Source organism: Solanum tuberosum, unplaced genomic scaffold, assembly GCF_000226075.1.
Source record: "Solanum tuberosum cultivar DM 1-3 516 R44 unplaced genomic scaffold, SolTub_3.0 scf00002, whole genome shotgun sequence".
NCBI classification, from domain to species: Eukaryota; Viridiplantae; Streptophyta; class Magnoliopsida; order Solanales; family Solanaceae; genus Solanum; species Solanum tuberosum.
The window spans coordinates 5387469-5408144 of NW_006238928.1; the positions used below are offsets into that span (position 1 = coordinate 5387469).

The 20676-nt window shown below is 35.7% G+C and overlaps 1 protein-coding gene and 1 pseudogene across 1 annotated transcript in view; both read right to left on the minus strand.

Moving 5' to 3' along the window:
- Positions 1-11303: 11303 nt before the first annotated feature.
- On the minus strand, positions 11304-13649 carry LOC102586192 (acyl-CoA-binding domain-containing protein 5-like; annotated as a pseudogene).
- A 2127-nt stretch (positions 13650-15776) lies between these two features.
- LOC102586523 (uncharacterized) overlaps positions 15777-20676 on the minus strand; it is an 11422-nt gene continuing 6522 nt past the window's right edge. The window contains exons 3-6 of the mRNA XM_006338079.1: positions 17075-17121; positions 16391-16711; positions 16209-16308; positions 15777-16136 (exon numbers count right to left, since the gene is read on the minus strand). Of these exons, the coding sequence (XP_006338141.1) occupies positions 15777-16136; positions 16209-16308; positions 16391-16711; positions 17075-17121 (828 nt within the window). The remainder of the gene's footprint in view (positions 16137-16208; positions 16309-16390; positions 16712-17074; positions 17122-20676) is intronic.

Sequence of the window (20676 nt, forward strand, 5' to 3'; positions counted from 1 at the left end):
TACGATGTGTGACAGTACATCGGATTCCATGATCTAGCTCTCATGGTCTATGTCAGTTAAACGCTTATTCCCATCATGTGAGATGTGCATTATAGTTTCTTGAGGAGCTCTATGAAGTGTGGGTAGTAGTATGAGATGCAATCCATACATGGCACGAGTAGGCTTCAAGAGGGCTATAGTGAGTTCTCTAAGTCTTAATGAGTATTGTTGAAAGTCCTCTAAATGATTGTTATTGAGTGATGTTGACTCTTATATGCTTAAATGTAAAGATGCATGCTATACTTGGATTGTATTATGAGTTACTTCCTTGTCATGAATTATTGTATACGAATGTGCCTTGTTTATGGTGACTTCAAAGGAGTACTTAGTGTAAGTAGTAGTATGGGATGCTACTTGTACATTGCACAAGTATGACTTAGAGTTGTCTTAGATGATGGTCTTAATGTGATGATGTGATTCATGTGATGTTTATGTGTCTTATATGCTCTATTGTGTAAAGGTGAGAAGGATGAATGGTAAGTTCACTTTTGGTGACCTTAAGGTGGTACCTTAGTGTGGGTGGTGGTATGGGACACTATCCATACATTGCACAAGGTATAGATTGAGGGTTACTTGAGGTGAAGGCTCGAGGTGAAGGTAAAGGGTTGTATAGTTGATTTTGACTAAATGTGAATTATGTGACTTTGTATGTTGGTTGTGGCTTATATTATGCTTCTTGTATCAATGTTCATGAAGTTTTACAAAAATGGCATAAAAGTATGGCTTTCAATCAAATGTCCCTTTTTAAGCATGTTTTTGCATGGTCATCATACTTAGTACATCTAATATTCTAACCCCATTCTTTTCCCTTTTGACCAAAGTGTAGGCTTCGGAGATGTTGGTGTTCTATGCTTGATGGATAAGTTTCTAAGGTGCTTGAAGATGAACACTTGGTGAGTCCTCATAGTTTAGAAGACAATACCCATTATGTCCTTTTTTGTCTTTTATTTTTGTTAAAGCTTTGTATGGGCTAAGTCCCAATGTTGTATTCAAAGTAGTAGATGGTTTGAGGCATAGTGTACAAAGTCTAGAAAGTCTTGTCTGTTAGTTTTGTTAAAGCTTTGTATGGGCTAAGTCCCAATGTTGTATTCAAAGTAGTAGATGGTTTGAGACATAGTGTACAAAGTCTAGAAAGTCTTCCGCTTGCTTTTTTAATAAAATGTCTTCGATTGTAAAGGAAAGTTTTTAATTCTTCTCTATTTTCAAGTATCTTATGCAATGAATGAGCTATGAGGCTTGTATAAGACCTCTTGGGTGTCGAGTACGCCGTGTTACAACTATGGGGTGCTCTCAGGTCGTGACAAATAATCTCTCGATCGATCATTTTTCAAAGCCAAAGTCGAAGCCGAGCCGAGCTAGCAACGACGACGATGGCGCCAAGGGGGTCCCTCTTTCCAACCCTTTTACCAAAAAACAATTCAACTTTTCTTTCCACCACCAATGAGGGAGAAATGCCTTTTTACTAAAGCATAAGAGAACCTTTCAAATTCCTCTTTTCATATTCCATCCATTTCCCATAAACTCTTGCTATATACCCAACAATCTCCCACATGAATGGGGAATGATTATAACATAAAGGAATGCACGGACAAGTGTGTACTTTACAAGCAATGATTAATTGTGTTTGGATAAGTAGGTTTCCTGTTGAACTTTCCGTAGTGAACATATGTCGGATATACTCGGTCAATTGGTAGATGTGATATCTTTGAACTGTCGAGCTTTGGTGTATACTAGACAACCATATATCACACAATAAACCCTTTACCGTTTATGGTTCTTACGGTTGTGTTCATTTCAGCCATGAACACCTCCTAGTTTCATGAGTGTATAAAGAAAAGGTTTTTTACATGTAACACCCCGGAAACTAGTAGACTAAACTAAGACCTTAAGTTAGGGTTCTAAGGTTTGGTATGAGGGTCAAGTTCGTAGAGAAGGCTTTGTCGTACTTAGAATGAGAGGTTTAGGGGTTAAAAGTCAATGGAAAAGGAGTGGGGCATATCATTCATGGAACTAGACGAAGGAAAACCCTTGAGGCAGCCTTGAGCCACTTGGCGATGGGCAGTGCCATCGCCCAAGTGACTTGGCGATTATCCAAAGGAGCCAAGATCGCCTAGTGGGAAGCCTCCCCATGGCCTAGCTACTAGTCCATTAGGCGAGCAAGGTCGGGGTTGACCAACCCGTTTGGCGCATCGCCAAGCTGCCTCCCCCATCGCCTAAGTGGCCTGCCCAATTTATGGAGTTACTGGAAATTTGGGCGAGCCAAGGGTCCACTTGGTGAGGGGCCTAGACCCTTTGGCAAGCCATGAGGGTGCAAAGGGCGAGGTAAGTAGTGAAGGCTTGTAATTTTTAAGTTAAGACGTTTAGGGTCCTTAGTTCTTTTCCAAAGTTTACCCTACATTATTTTATTCCCTTCCTAGCAAGTATATAAGCTAAATAGATCTAAGTTTGCCTCCATAAAGTCATTCTCCCCAGAATCCAAAGAAAACCCAACTTCATCCAATTGAACACTGTCCATTTTTTATTATTCTCAAAGGATAAGATTATTCTCTTTACCATCCTCTCCAAAGAATATTTCTCTCTCTAGAAAACCCCCATTGAAGAAGAAGATAGAGCTTGAAGCTTGGATCAAGAGCAAAGTCCATTGTTGAGAGCTTGTTCTAGCTAGGGCTTTGATTAAAGGTATGTTTAGCTTATCATCTATGGGTTCTTCCACCCATAGAGCCCCCCTTAGTAATCCCCCAATTGTGGATCAAAAACCCAATTCTAACTAGGGTTTTTCTTACATTGTGGGTAGGAGGTGGGTATGATTCCAATCTAGTGGATAATACCTAATTATGATTTATTTAGCTTTTTTTAGTGATATTATGATGGATTTATGTGATTTCTATGGTAAACCCTAGTCTAAATTGATGAATGTGATATTTGTGGGTTTATGCCATTAGAGGTCAAATTGAAGGTTCAAAAGTGATTCTCCTAAATCAATTACATGAGTAGTAATTGTTCAAGGTTAGTAACATATAATTATGAATTGAACTATATTGAATATGATAGGTCTTGACTTGTAAAGATGGAATTGAGCCTTTATGATGAATTATGACTAAGAATGTAACGACCCTAAAAATGAATAAGTGAAACTAGAGCCTAACGTGTGTGTGTTAGAGTTTGGTGTGAGGTTTGATGGTGCTTTATGTTTTCCCTAGCCATGGTTGAGGTGTTTAGGGGTTAGACATCAAGGTACGACCCCCCAAGGACCACCCTAAGGGTCCTTGAGGAGGACCCTAAGTCTAAACTCCAACACCCCAAGGAAACCATGAGGCTGCCTAAAATGGGGTGACCTATGGAAGGGGTCCACGCCCAGTAGGTCCATCCACACCCCGTGGATGGCTTCCCAATGATGCAATATGGATTTCATCAAAACCATTTACTAGAAGCCAAGCTCAAGACCTTCAAAGGATGCAAGGGTTATTTATGAAGTAAACAAAAAGCAAAACAAAAAATCTCCAGGACCAGTCCATTAAGAGAATCGGCTAGGGCTTTATTAAATTTTCTTACAAAGTAGTTTTTCTTTCTTATCCTCTTACTCTCTTCTCGGCCTTTCTCTGTTCCTTGTCTCCTCCTCCATCTCAAGAAGCTAGCACTGCCGTGGTTTTTCACTTCTTTTGGTTGTGGGTGATTGACACCTACCTCTGTTATCTCTTCTCTTCTTTCTCCGCTCACACAAGTTATTAGTTACCTCCCTTTACATCCTTCTTTCCTTCAAATTCTATCAATATTTGACCTTATTTTGCATTTTGTAGAGGTATCTTCCGGTTGATGCGGTGGATTCGAAGATAGTTTTGACAGAGGTACCAAGTCTTGAGTGTTTTGGAAGACATCCTTTGTAAGTTTTTTCTCCTTAGTTTCTTCATTTTCTTCTATTTGTTTCCTCCTCTCTGATGTAGTATTGTTTTTTTAGATAAATTAGAGGTAGAGATATCCAGATGCTCCTGATCTCTTAATGAAAGGCTTGCTTTTCCATCCCAATAATTTATATTGCTAATTTTAAATCTAAGTAATTTAATATTAGTGTTTATTAATTGATTATGTTAACGGTTATCCATATTAGACTCTATATAATGATTGGAAACTGCATACTGCACTTTTGATTCCTAATCTAATGTGAAATAAATTTTGACAAAACAATGTGGCCTAGATGCAAAACATTCTTAAGGCTTTAGATGTGTCCATGATGCCTCATAATGTATATTTTTGTATTTTGGCACATACACGATATGGTATTGGTTATTCCTAAGATGATTTTAATATATTGAAATATTATTTACAACTCCAATAATAATATTTATTTGTGCTTATTTGCGATAATTGTAGATGCAAGTATATGACATCCTAGACTTGGCCTTAGTGTTTAATAACCAATGAATCGTTTAGACAAACAAGGTTTACTTAGTGCTATAGATAAAGTGATTTGTCTACTTATTATTATTTGAGTGTTTTATAGATTTATACTAGATATCAAGATTCAATCTATTCTCTTTGTAAAATTTCTATTCCCCCAACCCCCAAGAGGATGATCTTTCTCTCTCACTTTCAAAGAAATATAGTCCTATATTTCTTTGAAAGTGAGAGAGATAGGCCATTCTCTTTTAAAACTCTATTGTGGTAGTCTTTGGTAAACGATCATAACTTTGTATTCTGAACTCTAAATGAAGCAAACTTGGTGGCATTGGAAAGAAGACTCATAGAAATTTAGATTTATAGTTCATAGGCCACTTAATTCATCATATGCTGAGAGATATAATGGTTTGAAGTTGACATAAGTAGAATTTTATGTCAAAACTCAATCGGTAAGGAAGCTTTCAACTCATCTTTGTGCTAAGGGATTCTTGTGACCTTAATTCATTTCCAAATCTATTCCCACATTAAATAATTGACCTTAACACATAAGGACAATTTAAGAATCACCCGATATGACCTTATACGCAAATGAATAATGGTTCAGTTATTAACTTAGAATTTTTTGTGGTGTTAGCACCATCCACACGACCCCTCTTCTTGTGCCTATGAGTGTTAATAAACAATACCATACAATGAAGAAAGCATATATAGTGACCACTTTTATTTATCAAGACAAACAATGAACGCAAAAGAATTTTTTATTTTGATAGCACTAGATTATCCCAAGTTAGTTGAATGAAGACGTATATCAACCCAATTTATACTAGGAAGCTAAAATATACAAGTTTTACAATTGAATTATTAATAAAGGTAAAGTTGAATAGCAATGTCAAAGAAAAACAATCTCCCAAGAACTAGTGTTACAATGTGATGAGCAAAACTAAAATGATATGGTACGAAAAAAACATCTAGTACAGAGATCAACAGTGGAAATGCAAAAACATAAAGCTAGAAAGCATAATGTCTATTTTCTTTAGAAAAAGACAAAATTTAAACCAAAATTACTCAATTCAGCCACACAAATATGACTTGAATGTAGTTGCACTATCATACATAGCCAACAAACCATTTACCAACTAGATTGCAGGTAGCAGTAGTAAAAAAATTTGTTAAAGAGATAATTAATCAAAGCCATTTCAGAAAGTAGTTGTCCATACAAAATTGTCTAGTCTTCCTACATTTTCTCCAACTATCATGTCTATCTCTATATCAATCACTTTGTTGTTGCCCCCTTCAAAACTTCACTCTATGTTTTGTCTCATGCGGTAAAATAATTCCCACAGGAAGTGCTTGATGTTCCATTTAGTAAGAACATTCACAAGGTGCAAGAAAACTCTATAAGCTAAGAATAGAATATAGATATTATAGACATACTTTGAGAATCACTGCACAAGGTTGTAGATGCAAGTATAAGAAGCTAAACATCACTTATAAGCGTTCCCATCACTAAATCTTTGGTACGCATGAACTCCACCAGAGCAATATAATGGGAAATGCAAATCCATTTCAAGTAAAAATATGCCTAGGCAAGGGTGCACTTCTACTTTGCAACACTTAGCCCTTCCCGAGGACTGTTTTTTCACAAAATTGATTTACATTTCCCATTATTTTTAGGTATGAGAAATATACTACTCTGGTGGAGTTCATGCGTACCAAATATTTAGTGATGAGAACACTTATAAATGATGTTGAGCTGCTTATACTTGCATCTACAACTCTGTGCAGTGATTCTCAAACTACGTCTATAATCTTTATGTTCTTTTCTTATACTTATAGATCTATCTTACACTTTGTGGATGGTCTTGCAGAATGGAACAATAAGCACTTCCTGAGGGGATTATTTTACCCCATGAGACAAGACATGCATGGATGTTCTGAGGGGGCACCAACAAAGTGATTGATATGGATATAGACATGATAGCTAGACAAAATGTAGGAAGGCTAGACATGATAGATTGATTAATTAGATCTTTAACATAAACTTTTACTGCTGCTACTTGTAATCTAGTTTGTGAAATATTTGTTGGCTATGTATGATAATGCAACTACATTCATGGTATATTTGTTTGTCTAACATAATGCTTTCTAGCTTTATGTTTTTGCATTTGCATTGTTGATCTCTCTACTAGTTGAGTTATTTGTACCATATCTTTTAGTTTTGCTCACCACAATGTAACACCAATTCTTGGGAGATTGTCTTGCTTCCACATTGTTATTCGACTTTAGCTTTATTAATTATTCAACTTCTCGAATGCTTCTGACCCTATGAACTTAACTTTTTTTTTTGGGTCAATATCGTTAATGGAGAGGCAATCAGTGAAAACCCTTCAACAAACCTTGTATTGTAACCAGCTAAACCTAAGAAACTTATAATATCTGGAAGGGATAAAGGTCTAGGCCAACTCTTAACCGCATACATCTTCTTTGGATCTACCTCCAACAAAGATCCATGTGCAGTCAACAAACAAAGATCTCCAACAAAATTCCCTTCATTTGTTTGTTGACTGCACATGGACCAGAAAACTTTAAAAAGGCCTCATAAATTGTCTGAAAATGCAACTTCAAGCTGGAGACATTCTTTTATCAAGTATTTTATTCATCTTCCTAAAAAATATGGATACAGTAATTTGTTGGATCCCCTTACAACCAATGGCATTCCTAATCAGATTTGAAGATAGTAAAATTATCATAGTTACAAGGAGAGATGAGATAGAAATCATTGATAAGGGGATAGAGAGGCCTACATTAGCAACGACCAACAAACCAGAAGATTGAAAGTGGGTCAAAAGTTGATATCTACATTCTTTTTCTTTACTATACGAATGGAAGGTTTGTTTCATCTATCCCTGTTCATGTAGGCCTTCACCTGGATATAGAGCTCATTCAAGGTATGATAAAACTTAGTAATTTAGAGGTCATCACTTAGAGAAGCAAGCTTTTCAGCAACTTCATTACTCTCCATGTAAACATGTTGACTATTGAAACCATTCACCACTTTGAGCTTCTTAATGTCTTCATTAACTTCCATTTGCTCGAAGGAGCCTGCTTTTACCCTTAAATTGCCTCAATTAGATGCTTAGAATCACTTTCAGCTACTATGGATTGAATCCATTCTCTAAACACCAATTGATACAGAGCTAACCCTGTAGGAAAAAAATGGCATACAGGTCGGTCACTCACTAGTCTGGAAATATAGGATGAAGAATAAAGACACCATTGAACCCCGCATTTTCTGGAAAATTCACTCAGGTACCAGTTTGTTTTGGTGGGACAATTGGTTGGGGGATGGGACTTAGCCCAACAATGTGATCACATCACCAGTCTCAACAACACTATGGTCTCTCAATTTTTGTTAAATGGGCAATGGAATGAGGCTATGGTTAGACAATATGTTCCTCCACTCTTGGTTCCTAGAATTCTGAGCACTCAGATTCACTACCAAACTGGAGTTCAGGATATAGCTATTTGGCAACCCAATGAAAGTGGCATCTTCTCTTGCTCTTCAGCCTGGGATATCATTCGACAAAAGAAGGACAAAATTATTTTTTACTCACATATCTGGCACAAACAGGTCCCCTTTAAAGTTTCCTTCTTTCTATGGAGAACTTTGAGGAACAAGATTCCAACTAATGATAAGATTTGTAGCTTTGGGGTCGAGCCAGCAAGCTGTGTCTGCTGTATGAGCCCTGGCCTGGACAGAAGTGAGCATATCTTCATAACAGGTAACTTTGCTAATTATATTTGGAAATTTTTCTCTAACATGTTTGGTTTGCAGCACTTATAGGTTTCATTAAGACAACATCTATTGAGATGGTGGGGTTTGGAACCTACTAATGAGGTCCATAAACTCATTATCCAAGTCCTACCTATCAACATTTGTTGAACTTATGGAAGAGCAGGTGCGCAGCTAAGTATGGAGGCAAAAAATCCAGCACTGTCAGAGTTCAACACATGATCTTGAGAGACACTTTGCAGCTACTCAAAAATCCAGCACTGTCAGAGTTCAACTGGGCAGAACTGATCACTGCAGTAACTAGGTGCAAGCAGGAACTCAAGATAAGTGTCATTAAGTGGGAAAAACCTCCTAAAGATATCCTCAATACTGATGGAAGTGCTTTGAACAATCCTGGTAAAATTGGGGGAGGAGGAATACTTAGAGACTGTCGAGGCAATCTGGTTTATGCATTCACCATTCCTCTTGGAATTGCAACAAACAACCAAGCTGAGACTCAAGCAGCTACACATGGGATCTACTGGTGTGTGCAACATGGCTAACGGAGGATTATCCTTGAAGTGGACTCAGAATTGATTACAAAGTGGATCAACAAGTCAAGCCTCCATGGAAGCTCCAACAGTATGACAAGGACCTCATGACACTTATCAACCAGCTGGAATTTTTCCAATGCATTCATGCATTTAGAGAAGCAAACTCCACTGCTGACTTCATGTCCAAAAGAAGCCACAAGTCTGATATTATACACCACTTCTACACTTATCAACAATTGCCAAGAGTTGTCAAAGGAAGCTACTTACTTGAGAAAATGGGGACTGTTAACTTCAGGAGGAAAAAACTAAAAAGGATTAAAAAGCCACCATGAAGATTTCAACTGCTCCCTGTTTGTATAGAATGCTCTATACTTTTTGATGCACCTTTTCTTTTCAATTAGGCTATGTCTTTGTTAGGTTATAGCTTCTTTGAATAGGTTTAGTTTCTCTTGTGATGTAAAGGGAGAGTCTCCCTTATTCACGTTTCCTAGTTTCTTGTATCGAGAGGAGTCCTCTCATAGTGCGTAGAAGCTAGGTTTCATTTTTAGTCATTGGGGAAGGGTTGGTCAACCTTAGTAGGAAGACCGACTCATGAACCATCATAGGATCGGAGGTAAGGTTTATGTCCCACTCCTTGTACTTTGGTTTTATTTATTTATGTTAAGGCCTAAGGGTGTTGCTAAGCCCCTGACCCCCCCAAGGGTCGTTAAAATTAAAAAAGAACACCAATTGATACCAAAGAGAAAAGTAGAGCCCTCAGCACAATTTTTAGTACCCTTGTTCAAAACCAATGAGTACGCAACAATCAGTAGACCATCTTTGTCCCTAACAATACCCCCTCCACCACACTTATCATTTCTACAGCTGAAATTAGCATGTATTTTGACACATACCTATAGGTCGGATTCAGTGTACGTACAAATTTATCGATCCTAATGTTCCTGTCCAAATTACAAGTTATCTCCTCCCAATTGGATCCCAAGTTGATCTCTTGGAACTAACATTTTTCTACTTCATTTAGAGTAAAAGAAATGTTGGTTAGACTTCTTGACATACATCTTCTCAGTATCCCACATCTTACTCTCCAAATTTCTCAAGTAGTAATGATAGGGATAATATTAGAGATCAAAGCAATCACAGAATTATGATTCCTGAATTTCTATCAGTTAGCTGAAATTTTTATATAGGATAAGTTTACCAATGAATACCAAACATGTCACTTACGATTTTCCATAGTTTCTTGGCAAGCACACCATTATAGAAGAGATGCTACATTCCATAGCATGTGAGGAGCAGCAACAACATCTAGAAGATTGGATAATCTTCATCTAGATAAACCTATTATTTGTGGGTAATCTGTCCATAATCTTCATCTAGATAAACCTATTTTTGTGGGTAATCTGTCCCTCAAAAATCTCTAAACAATAAGACACATCTTGAAAGGCACCATTTTTTGCCAGGTCATAGAGTCGATCCGTGTTTGCTAACATTTCCTCCTAAGAAGCTATCAGGTTGAGACTCAGGCCACTGATAAAGAACCTTTCGCATCAGTGAAGCAAATAGAAATATCAAGCTTAGTAGGATTCAAGAATATTTATAAAAAATTATGCTAGTTAGATAAACAAAGAGGGTTCTTGAGAGGGTACTTAAGGAGGACACACTAAAAGCAGATTAAAATAAAGCTAGTGGAAGCTACAAATGGGAACTTATTGTTTATGATCATACTTAAAGGCTAGGAATTGGATAATATTTAAAAAGCAAATTGTAAATACGGAAGAAAGTGCGAAGATATTTGTCTTTAATATATTTTTATGATTCACAATAACATATTTCTCTACATTTTTTCTGTAATAACAAAGATTCCCTCTATTACTTATAGATATGCAAGGATCTCAGATTCAATTTAATATAACCACAACATTAACCTTCCTCGTTGTTAACCTCCAATATTATAACATGTGCTTAATGTTTGGGATAAGCATGATGAATAATTACGCAAATCCTCAAGAAAAATTGAGAAAGATAATCAGCAATATTTGACATTACTTACATATTTGTTCTTCGACTTCAGATTCACAAACTCATCGTTTCCTTTGGTATGTGTCTTTTTCAAAAGTTCGTGCGGATGAGGTGGCAGTCCAAGTACAATTGCCTAAAATTGAAATCACATCTATCAAAGTTATTACATCAGTATAACTTTGAAAAAACTATAACTTGACAGAATGAAAATGATTGTACCATTTGTCTTGCATGCTCTCAGTGAGTCCGGGAGCCTCCAGTATGGCGTGAGGGACCAGATCCTTCACCACATTTTTCACTTCGTCGATTTTTTGAACATTTTGCAGATTTAGCCTTAAAATCCTCAGTATCATAGTGAGGCTTCCAGCTCTCCCAAATAGATTTTGGGATATTTTTTCGTTTCACCTCAGAGGATCTTGCTTCACATAACATGCCCTTGTATTGTATTGAACTTTTTTTTTTCATAAAATGATCCTTTATGGAACCTTCAATTGCAGTATTCCAATGGAATCGCTTCTGTTTAAAAAGATGAAGTAAAATATCACATGAATTGATATAACAAAATTTTTGAATGAATAAATTCATTACAAAATGATAGTAAAATAGAATTTATGGGTAGAATGGGTACATGAATATTATAGTAGAATGAGACACAATCATGTATGAGAAGATGTACCAAAACAAGCATCATGGGTGTTGAAAAAAGATCGGAAAGGGCAGAAGTATATTGAAGAATCTGGGAAGAATGTGGCTGAACTGGGAAGTATAGCCAAGTTCTCTGTTAGGGAATTATATGTGCAGTGTAGAGAAAATTACCAAAAAGTCCCATGAAAGAGGTTAACCCGCAATAACAGTGGTCCGCCTAAATGGACCTTCATTCGGTACTTGGCTATACTGGACAATTATACACCAAAGATAGGATTCTTGGCTGGGGCATTGTTGATCATATGAGTTGTTCAATGTGCGGAGATGCACATGAAACTATAGAGCACTTGTTTTTTCCATAGTCCGTCCCACAGCGTATGGGCTAAGTTTTTAGAGTGGCAGGGAATAACAGCAACTCCTAGGGGATGGAAGGATGAAGTAGACTAGGCAAGTAAGTTAATGAAATCCAAGAGTCCCAAAACAGAAATCTACAGAACTGTCTTGGCTGGTAGTGTATACGATATTTGGATGGAAAGGAATAAACGTGTTTTCAAAGGTACACTAAGACGACCTACAACCATAGTTAGACAAGTTATCCAAACGGTGTTCCAGAAGAGAAATAACAATAGAAAATGGCTACATTGTTAGAAACTTTTTTGTTTGCCAGGTGAACTACTTTGCAGGCTTAAGCAATCTGGATAGTTGTTGTTTGATTCTTCCTAAAACGAGTCAACGAGAATTCAAGTCTAACATATATGTACATAATCTTGTCGCAACTAATATACAAAATGTCATGCTATATATTCTAAACGTGGAAAGGTTTCCGAGGTGTTGGAGATCGATTCTCCAGTGATTGCAATCTTTGTTTTAATTGGAAAACTTCAACCTGCAACTAGAAAGCTCTTGCCCTTTCTCCAGCAAGGACTCCCCCTTTTGTATGCAGTTCCTTCTGTGTATCATCCATAATTACCTTGAGGAAAGCCACATCATGCTCAAGTCTGGCATTATCCACATAAGAGGTAGTAGTACCATTAACTGGCTGAGAAGCAGGCCCAGTGAATGTCAAACGATTCCCAGATAGCAAGTTCCCAGTAGCTTTACTTAAGCTTGATCTGCGACCCATGGACAATTCATTTTTTTTTCCGTAATAAGTACCTCAATCTCATTTGATGGATCTTTCTTGAAACGACCAAAAGCCACAAGAAAATCCCTTTCCTTATGCTGAACAAGGACGAGGCTGAATCCCTTGTTGGTTGTGATAGAAGAAGCTGGTGAAGCAACAGCAACAGACCATTCAAGTTTTAGAACATCAAATATTAAAGTCTCAGCATGTCTTCTTTTCCTGCTACCACCCCCAGCAATATACCATTTAGTTCCACAAAGCACTCCACAACAACCAGCTCTGGGTGAAGGATGGAATCCACATATTTTAGTTCTTGACCATGCCATCGTCTCAAAGTCAAGCATGTATAAGTCATTTAATGTCCTCGACTTTGACGATCCACCAAAAATCAGGAGCAATTTATCATCATAGAGGGAAGACACATGGTTTGATCTTGGTGAAGGACATGTTCCCGTGCAATGAAGTGGAAGCCATGTCAAGGATTTAAGATCAAACATATGCAGATCGTTTAGCTTCCTCCTCTTTGCGTCTTCACCCCCAAATAAAATCAAAACTGAGCTTGCTCTAAGGACAGTATGACCACTACGCGCAACCGGAACATCTCCTTTTGCTTCCAGAAGTGGCCAGCATTCAGTTTCAGTGTCAAACGCCCAGACTGAGACTGTCACTTGAAGGGTCTGTTTTCCCTCCAACCATAAGAATCTTTTTCCCCTATTTAACCAAAGCATGACCCTTGCATGCTGGGATCTATTTTTTGTGATTTCTCTATGGAGTATTTTTCACAAAATTTGTAGTACTGAATGAGACAATCGGTACTACCAATATAATAGTTTGTTCGACCAAAGATGAGGCAACCTAAGTTTTTCTTTTATCTAGTTGTAGGGATCTATTTCCATCAGCTATATTTTTCATATTTTCTTGTTTGAGTTGTACGGTTTTACTTTTGTAATAAAATCAATAGTTACGAAATGAAATGATAGTATTGTTTTACCTTAAACGCCTCCCAGTAGAAGTCCTTAATCTCTGGTGTAACTGACTTCGAATCATGTCCTTCGGGATCCAATTTTTCCTTAAAAGATTTTTTCGATCGCCCGGGATACATTGTTACTCGGCTCCAAACTTGTATAAATATAACAAATAAATATTTCAATACTCAATTTTATTTATGTAAATCAAGCAGTGGCTAGAGTCTATTATCAGTGTCTTTAGCAATAATATAAGAGCTTGAAGAGGTAGAGGAAGTAAGGAAGAAAAATATGGAAGTATTATAAAAAAGACAAGGACTAGATATTAATTATAAAATTCTGCCTTAGTATATCCTAGCTGGGAGGAGCCAATGTTTATCATGAATTCAATACATAGATTCAAATCTAAGCTTAGTCTGAAACAATTTAAAGAAAATTCTCTACTGAAATCTAATGATATACTACAAAATATAAGAAAATATTTGAACATGTCGTGCAAGAGAAAAAGTTCAAGGAACTGCACATGGGGAATTTCATTGCCACATTCTATAAATCTGATTCATTACCACATTGTGTTCCACATTCAACTATGACTTCTTATATAAGAGAAAGGTAGAAATCAGTGAACAAGCTACTTTCTTTGAGAATGAAATTTTTTTATATTGATTTAAAAACACCTCAATTCTGCAATTCACTCCCCATTAATACAATTTAAGAAAACCAACAAAACGTCAAAAGATTTATAGAAAAATAGTAATGAAAGAAAATCAACATTGCTTATTTTCTTGCCTGAAGCAAAACAGTGTAAATGAAATAATGTTGTACACTTACCGTCCCATGATGATTTCAATTGGGATGCGGGTACCATCAGTTGCATTTGACAAAGTTGTGGATACGATGTCATTTCTAGGTGTTTCGATCCCCACAGATGTAGATGATACTGATATGTAGACTGCAACTGAATCTGGCGTAACTGGTGTCGGCAGTTCAGGCAATGATGGTGCTTGATCAGGTGCAACACTTGACATTAGAGGAGATGTCACTGGATCTACTGTCCTTTTTCCAGAATATCTACTTCGTCCACCTCCCCTGGGTGCCATATCTGCAATTTCAGTGTTACCTGTGGATGAAATAAGAACATTATGATAGAATCATGATTTGATGTAATTATAACAAGAATAGGTAATTAGTTGATATATCACTTCAAGAACAAGATGCCTCTGAAAAGTTAAGAAAAGAGGTGTTAATCTAGATAGTAGATTAAAATATAAACACTTTCAGGAATAAAATTATCCCATCACTATTCCAAACATAGATCTAGAATGAGAGTGAGGGATAGTTGTTCAAATAAAACAACTTGGAGAACTATTAAAACCAAATAAGTATCCTGGTAAAAAAGACAAAATATAAAATCAACTTATATACTACGTTTCAGTCACTCTAACTCTTATATTTGAAGAGATTGGAACACTTTGACTCTATTCACTGCCAGTTTCATAGTATGCCTCTTCATTCTCATTTTCATCATCCTGAAACTCTGTCTCATCATCTAAATTATCATCCTCATCTCTTAAGTTCATGAATTCGCCATTTGGATCATTCCGGACAATAGTTTCATTGTCGGACACCACATCAAATCTTAAACCATCTTCATCACATTGAAATGGCTCTGAAACATCTACTTGAGGAGACACTAAAGATGATGGAGGCATATCCACAATACCCCGAGCTTTTGTTTTGCACACAGCCCACCAATCACTCTTATCACGTCGTAAGCTAGGATAAGTAGCATAATACACTTGAGTCGCTTGCATTGCCAAAACAAATGGTTCATACTTCCTCAATTTCTGATGTAGATCAAAGTGACACTACTTCAAGGAGGCCTTTCACAAGGAGTCAAGCTAAGGATCTTCAAGCATTGCAAGCTTTATGGATGAAGATGGAACCTTTGGAAGTAGAGTCTTTCTTCACTATTTAGTTTTTAGTATAAATAGTAGATATTAGGGTTTCATAAAGGGTTTTGGACATGTTATGCCTCTTGTGAGAGTTTGGAAGCCCTTTGTTGAACTTCAACATTTTGTCCTAGAATTTGCAAATAAGATTATTACTTTCTTGAGGATTCTAATAGATTAGGTGCTTTTATTTCTCAATTAAGTGGTGTTTTGGTTAGTTTCACCATTACATCTCTTAGTTGCTTGAATTTAATTGTATCTATCTCTTTTATCTAGTTTTTTTTATTTCTATTTTACTTTTATCTTCTTGTTTCACATCAATTTCTTTCTATGATTGATATACACAAGTTTATATTGTGGGTGAAGTTTCATTCCTACATTTGGTGTGGGGTCAAACCATTCACATTTAAAGAAAGCGGTTCTTTTGATCGGTGTACTGCCCTTGTACTCCAATTCAAGAATTTCAGTAAGCACACCATAGTAGTCATTGTCATTTGCACTGTAGTTAGTTCCTTTCATGGAAACACCACTGTTGTTAGATGCTCTAGAAAAACTGCGACCTTTAGTGTGAAATTTAAAGCCGTTGACAGTATAACCAGTGTATGGCTTCACTGATCGACATGGACCTTCTGCAAGCGCCTTGATGAACTGATTATCTATGTGGACTCGAGCCTGTTAAATTAAAAAAAATTATAGTTTCTTATAAGTGAAGTATAGATGGAAAGATATTGTGCAAGTGCTCACATATCCTGTGAACCATGATGCAAAATCTTCATCAAGTTTCCTATCCACTTCCTGCTCCGTAATTTGTGGAAAATTTTGATGAAGAGAGTCAATAAAGTTACTTTGGATCACATATAAAACAATAATATGTTTTTTTTTGATAATTTTAGTGTATAAATGAAAACAAAAGTTTGAAATCTTACTCAACATATGGCTGCACTTCTCTGCAATTTAGTAAAATATAAATATGAGCTGCTTTAAGTTCTTCTTCGGTAAGATATCTCCAATTTAGTTCCCCAAATCCTCGACCTGGATAGGTGAATATAGAAAGATTACTAGCGTATCCATGTTGTTCACCTATACCACCATCGTCATTCTGTGGCACTTTTCTATGCCTTGTGTAAACATGAGGCTCAAAGTAGTGCGAACAAAATGATGAAACTTCCTCAACTATATGTGCATTGCATATGCATCCTTCAACATGTGCCTTATTTCGAACATTATATTTATATTTTCGGAGATTTCTGAAAAAAGCACAAAAGCTCAAGGAGTTACTAACTCATAATGCTGAAAATAAAGTACTTAAATAACCAAGTTTATTTTGCTGGTTAGGGACAAATGAAAGAAATCGCATATTGAGTGTGTTGTCATATGAAATAGGTGACTTACCATTTAAATACTTAGGAGTTCCTTTTTTTATAGAAAGGATGATAGTTTTGCAATGCAAATCTTTAGTGATAACATTACAACAAAGATCACTAACTGGATGGCTAGAGAACTATCAAATGTTGGGAGGCTTCAGGTAATTAGAGAAGTATTGTTTGGTGTACAAGCACACATGTCACATCTGTTTTTACTACCACAAAAGATTATTAAACTCATCGAACCTGCTTGTAGAAACTTTTTGTGGAAGATCAGACCAAGGTGACTCTTTCTAAAGGTGCAAGAGGCCTGAATATTAACTTACAGGTCTGGAATCAAGCTGCAATATGCAAACTATTGTTGTTATTGAGTCAGAACAAGGAAAAACTATGGATCATTTGGGGCATAAATAGAGTTTGGAGAGTCAATTAAATTTAAATATTTTAAATTGTTAATTATTGAGATTTATAGTACTTTTTTACGTAATTTTTAAATAAGATATGTTATTCTTTTTGTTCCAATTAATGTAACATTAATAGAATTTCGAGAGTCGGACAAATTTTTATATTATTTTAAAATATTTAGTACTAATGAACAATATTGAAAGTGTATTATTATTAGTAAAAATTTAAACTTAGGTAATAAAATGTGAAATATCTAAAATTTAGTATTAGTTTATTTTATTTTACATGAAATAATATTTTTTGCTCAAATATAACCAAAGAAAGCATAAATAACGTATTACTTCATTTTTTTTTAACAATAGAGTGGGTCTGGTTAATTCCTTACATCAACAACTTTTATGCCTTTTTAGGCATTAAAAAAGGTTCAATAATCAGTATATTTACTCAAATGTACCAGTGTATTGTAAGATTGTAAGAAAATGCAAAAGAAGGGAGAAATTAGACTTTCAAAAAGTAGTACAATTTATCAATACAAAGAGACAATGGAATTTTTATTTTTTTTAAAAAAACATTATGAAGTGCTCAACTTTCAAGCAAATTGTACAAACAATATAGCATACTAAAAGACAGAATTATACATTAAAGTAAGGCTGGCAAACGAACCGGTTTTTGTCCGGTCCGGTCCGGTTCCGGTCCGGTTCCCGTACCGATAAGTCCGGTACCGGTTGAACCAGTAAGGAACCGGTTTTATAGGTACCGGAACCGGTACCGAAACGGAACCCGGATTTTGATCCGGTTCGGTAAGAACCGGTTCCGGTCCGGTTCAACGGTCAATTTAATTATTTTTTTATTTTTTATTTTATAAATGTTGACGTTATAGAGCCGTTGGGCCCTTTTAGCCGTTGGGCTGGGGCCCAAAACGGCTCCAAACAGCCCCCCACCCCTCTCTACCCCTTAACACTATAAATATACCCATATTTTTTCATTTAAATCACAAATTCACAATTTTTTATTTGTTTTTTAATTAAGTTATTTTATTTTTTTGTTATATTATCTTTGCTTGTTTTTCATAATATTAATTATTTTAAACTTGAACATGAATTTTGAAAAATATAGTGGTAAAAGACCAATGTCGGAAAGAAAAAATAATAGGGGAGGAGGAAGTAGTTCTAATTCTAAAAATTTGCCACCTCCTAGATTTAGAATTAATACTAATGATTATACTCATGTTGATGAAACTTCTTTTACACGAGACTCACGACCTATTGAATTTAATTCCGAAAATGAAGTAGATCATGAAACTTTAAATAGATGTTTTACTAATTTTGAGGAAGAATTAGATGAGGAAGTAGAAATAAATGAGGAAGATGATGAGACCCCTACCCCTACTAGTCCGGCTACCGAATTACCGGAACAAGATGAAGTCCCCTCTTTACCTACTTTTTCAAAGACCGTTGTACGTGTTAAAAGATCTTTAGTATGGAAATTTTTGGTACAAAATGAGGAAAAAACTACTGTTACTTGCACGAAATGTAAATTGATCATGAAACATGTAACTACGGGTACACAAGGGGGAACGGGACGACTAAGAACACATTTGAGAAAGTGTAATAAAGAATTTGCTCGCCTAGATGATATAGAAAGGGCTAATAGAAATGGAATACCCATACCTGAAAATTCTATGGGAGTTGGAGGTTCTAATATGGTTCAAAGTGTATTAAATATGACTAACCCGGCTAGCCGAAGCACACACCGCACATATAGTAAAGAAAAAGATCGTAGAGAATTAGCTAAAATGGTTGCTGTTTGTGGTTTGCCTTTTTCATTTCCTTCACATCCTGGTTTTATTCAGTATATTCGGGAATTGTATAACCCAGATTATGAAGGTATTCCAAGAAGTACAATTAAAAGTGATCTTTTTAAATATCAAAAAGAATATTGTCATTTTCTTCGTTGTTTATTTGCTTATTATGATGGTAGATTATCTATTACTTCTGATATGGGACGTAGTCCTAATGGTAATGATTATTTTACAATTACTGTCCATTGGATTGACCATGAATGGAACATGCAAAAACGAATATTAGGATATAAATATGTTGAAGAAACTAAAACCGGTGCTTATATAGCAACAAAAATAGGCTTAATTTTACAATTTTATGGAATATGTGATAAAATAATGAGTGTCACTTTAGATAATGCTTCTAATAATTTGAAAGCAATTGATTATTTAAAATGTAGACTTTGTCCAATTGATAATGATTCTTTTCATATTAAGTGTGCCGCACATGTGTATAATTTGATAGTAAAGGATGGTGTTTCTCAATTTGGAATTTCTTGTGAAAAAATTAGACTTGCTTGTAATTGGATTTTTAAAGCTAAAATAAAAGCTAGAATTACAGAATTTAAAAATCGTTGTAAAGAATGTGGACTTGAATATAGAAAAGTTCCAAAAGAAGTATGCACTAGATGGAATTCTTTATTTGAAATGCTTCAAGTTGCTTATATTTATCAAGAGCTGGTACAATTAGTTTTTAATGCTCATAATGCGGACCCGAATTTGAGAATTGGCTATGAAGATTGGGGAAATACAAAAGAACTTATTGAATTTTTAAGTGTTTTTTATAAAGCAACAAATGCTGCTTCTGGTCAATATTATCCAACTATTTCTTCTGTTTTAGTAAATATTTGTGCTATTTCATCTGAATTTGCAAAATATAAAGGAAAAGATCGATTTGAAAATTCCCTTGCTTTTATGATTGAAAAATTCAAAAAATATTTTTTCCTTATTCCTCAATTTTATTTGACTGCTACTACTTTTAACCCAAATTAGAAATGTAAAGGTATTGAAAGAATGGTTGAAAAGATTTATGCAAATTTAGAAATTAAAGATGATGAAACTCCTAGTGTTGAAGATTGTAGAAGTAGCATATATATAAAAGCTAGAGAGTTATATAATACATATAAATCTATGGAAAAAAATATTCCAATAGTTGAACCTCCATCTTGTAAACCTAGAAGCGATGATACGGATGATTGGATGGATGATTATCTTGAGCTTGAATCATCTACTAATAATGATTTTGATTTATATTTCAATCAGGCACGGGAAAAGATTAGGCATGAAGAAGGACAACTTCAAGCTCCAATATTAGTATGGTGGAAGAATCGTGAAAATCAATTTCCGACCCTTGCTAGGATTGTACGAGATGTGCTAGCGATTCAAGCATCATCGGTGGCTTCGGAGCAAGCCTTTAGTGCGGCGAGATTTATGATTGGAGATCATCGATATTCATTAGCAAAGGATAGTTTGGAAATATCGGTGTTGTTTCGAGATTGGGTCAATGCCGAAAGAAGAAATACCGGACTACCACAATTAAATAGCCAAATAGAAGACGAAATAGATGAAATATTTGGTGATAATAGTGATGATGATATGGAAG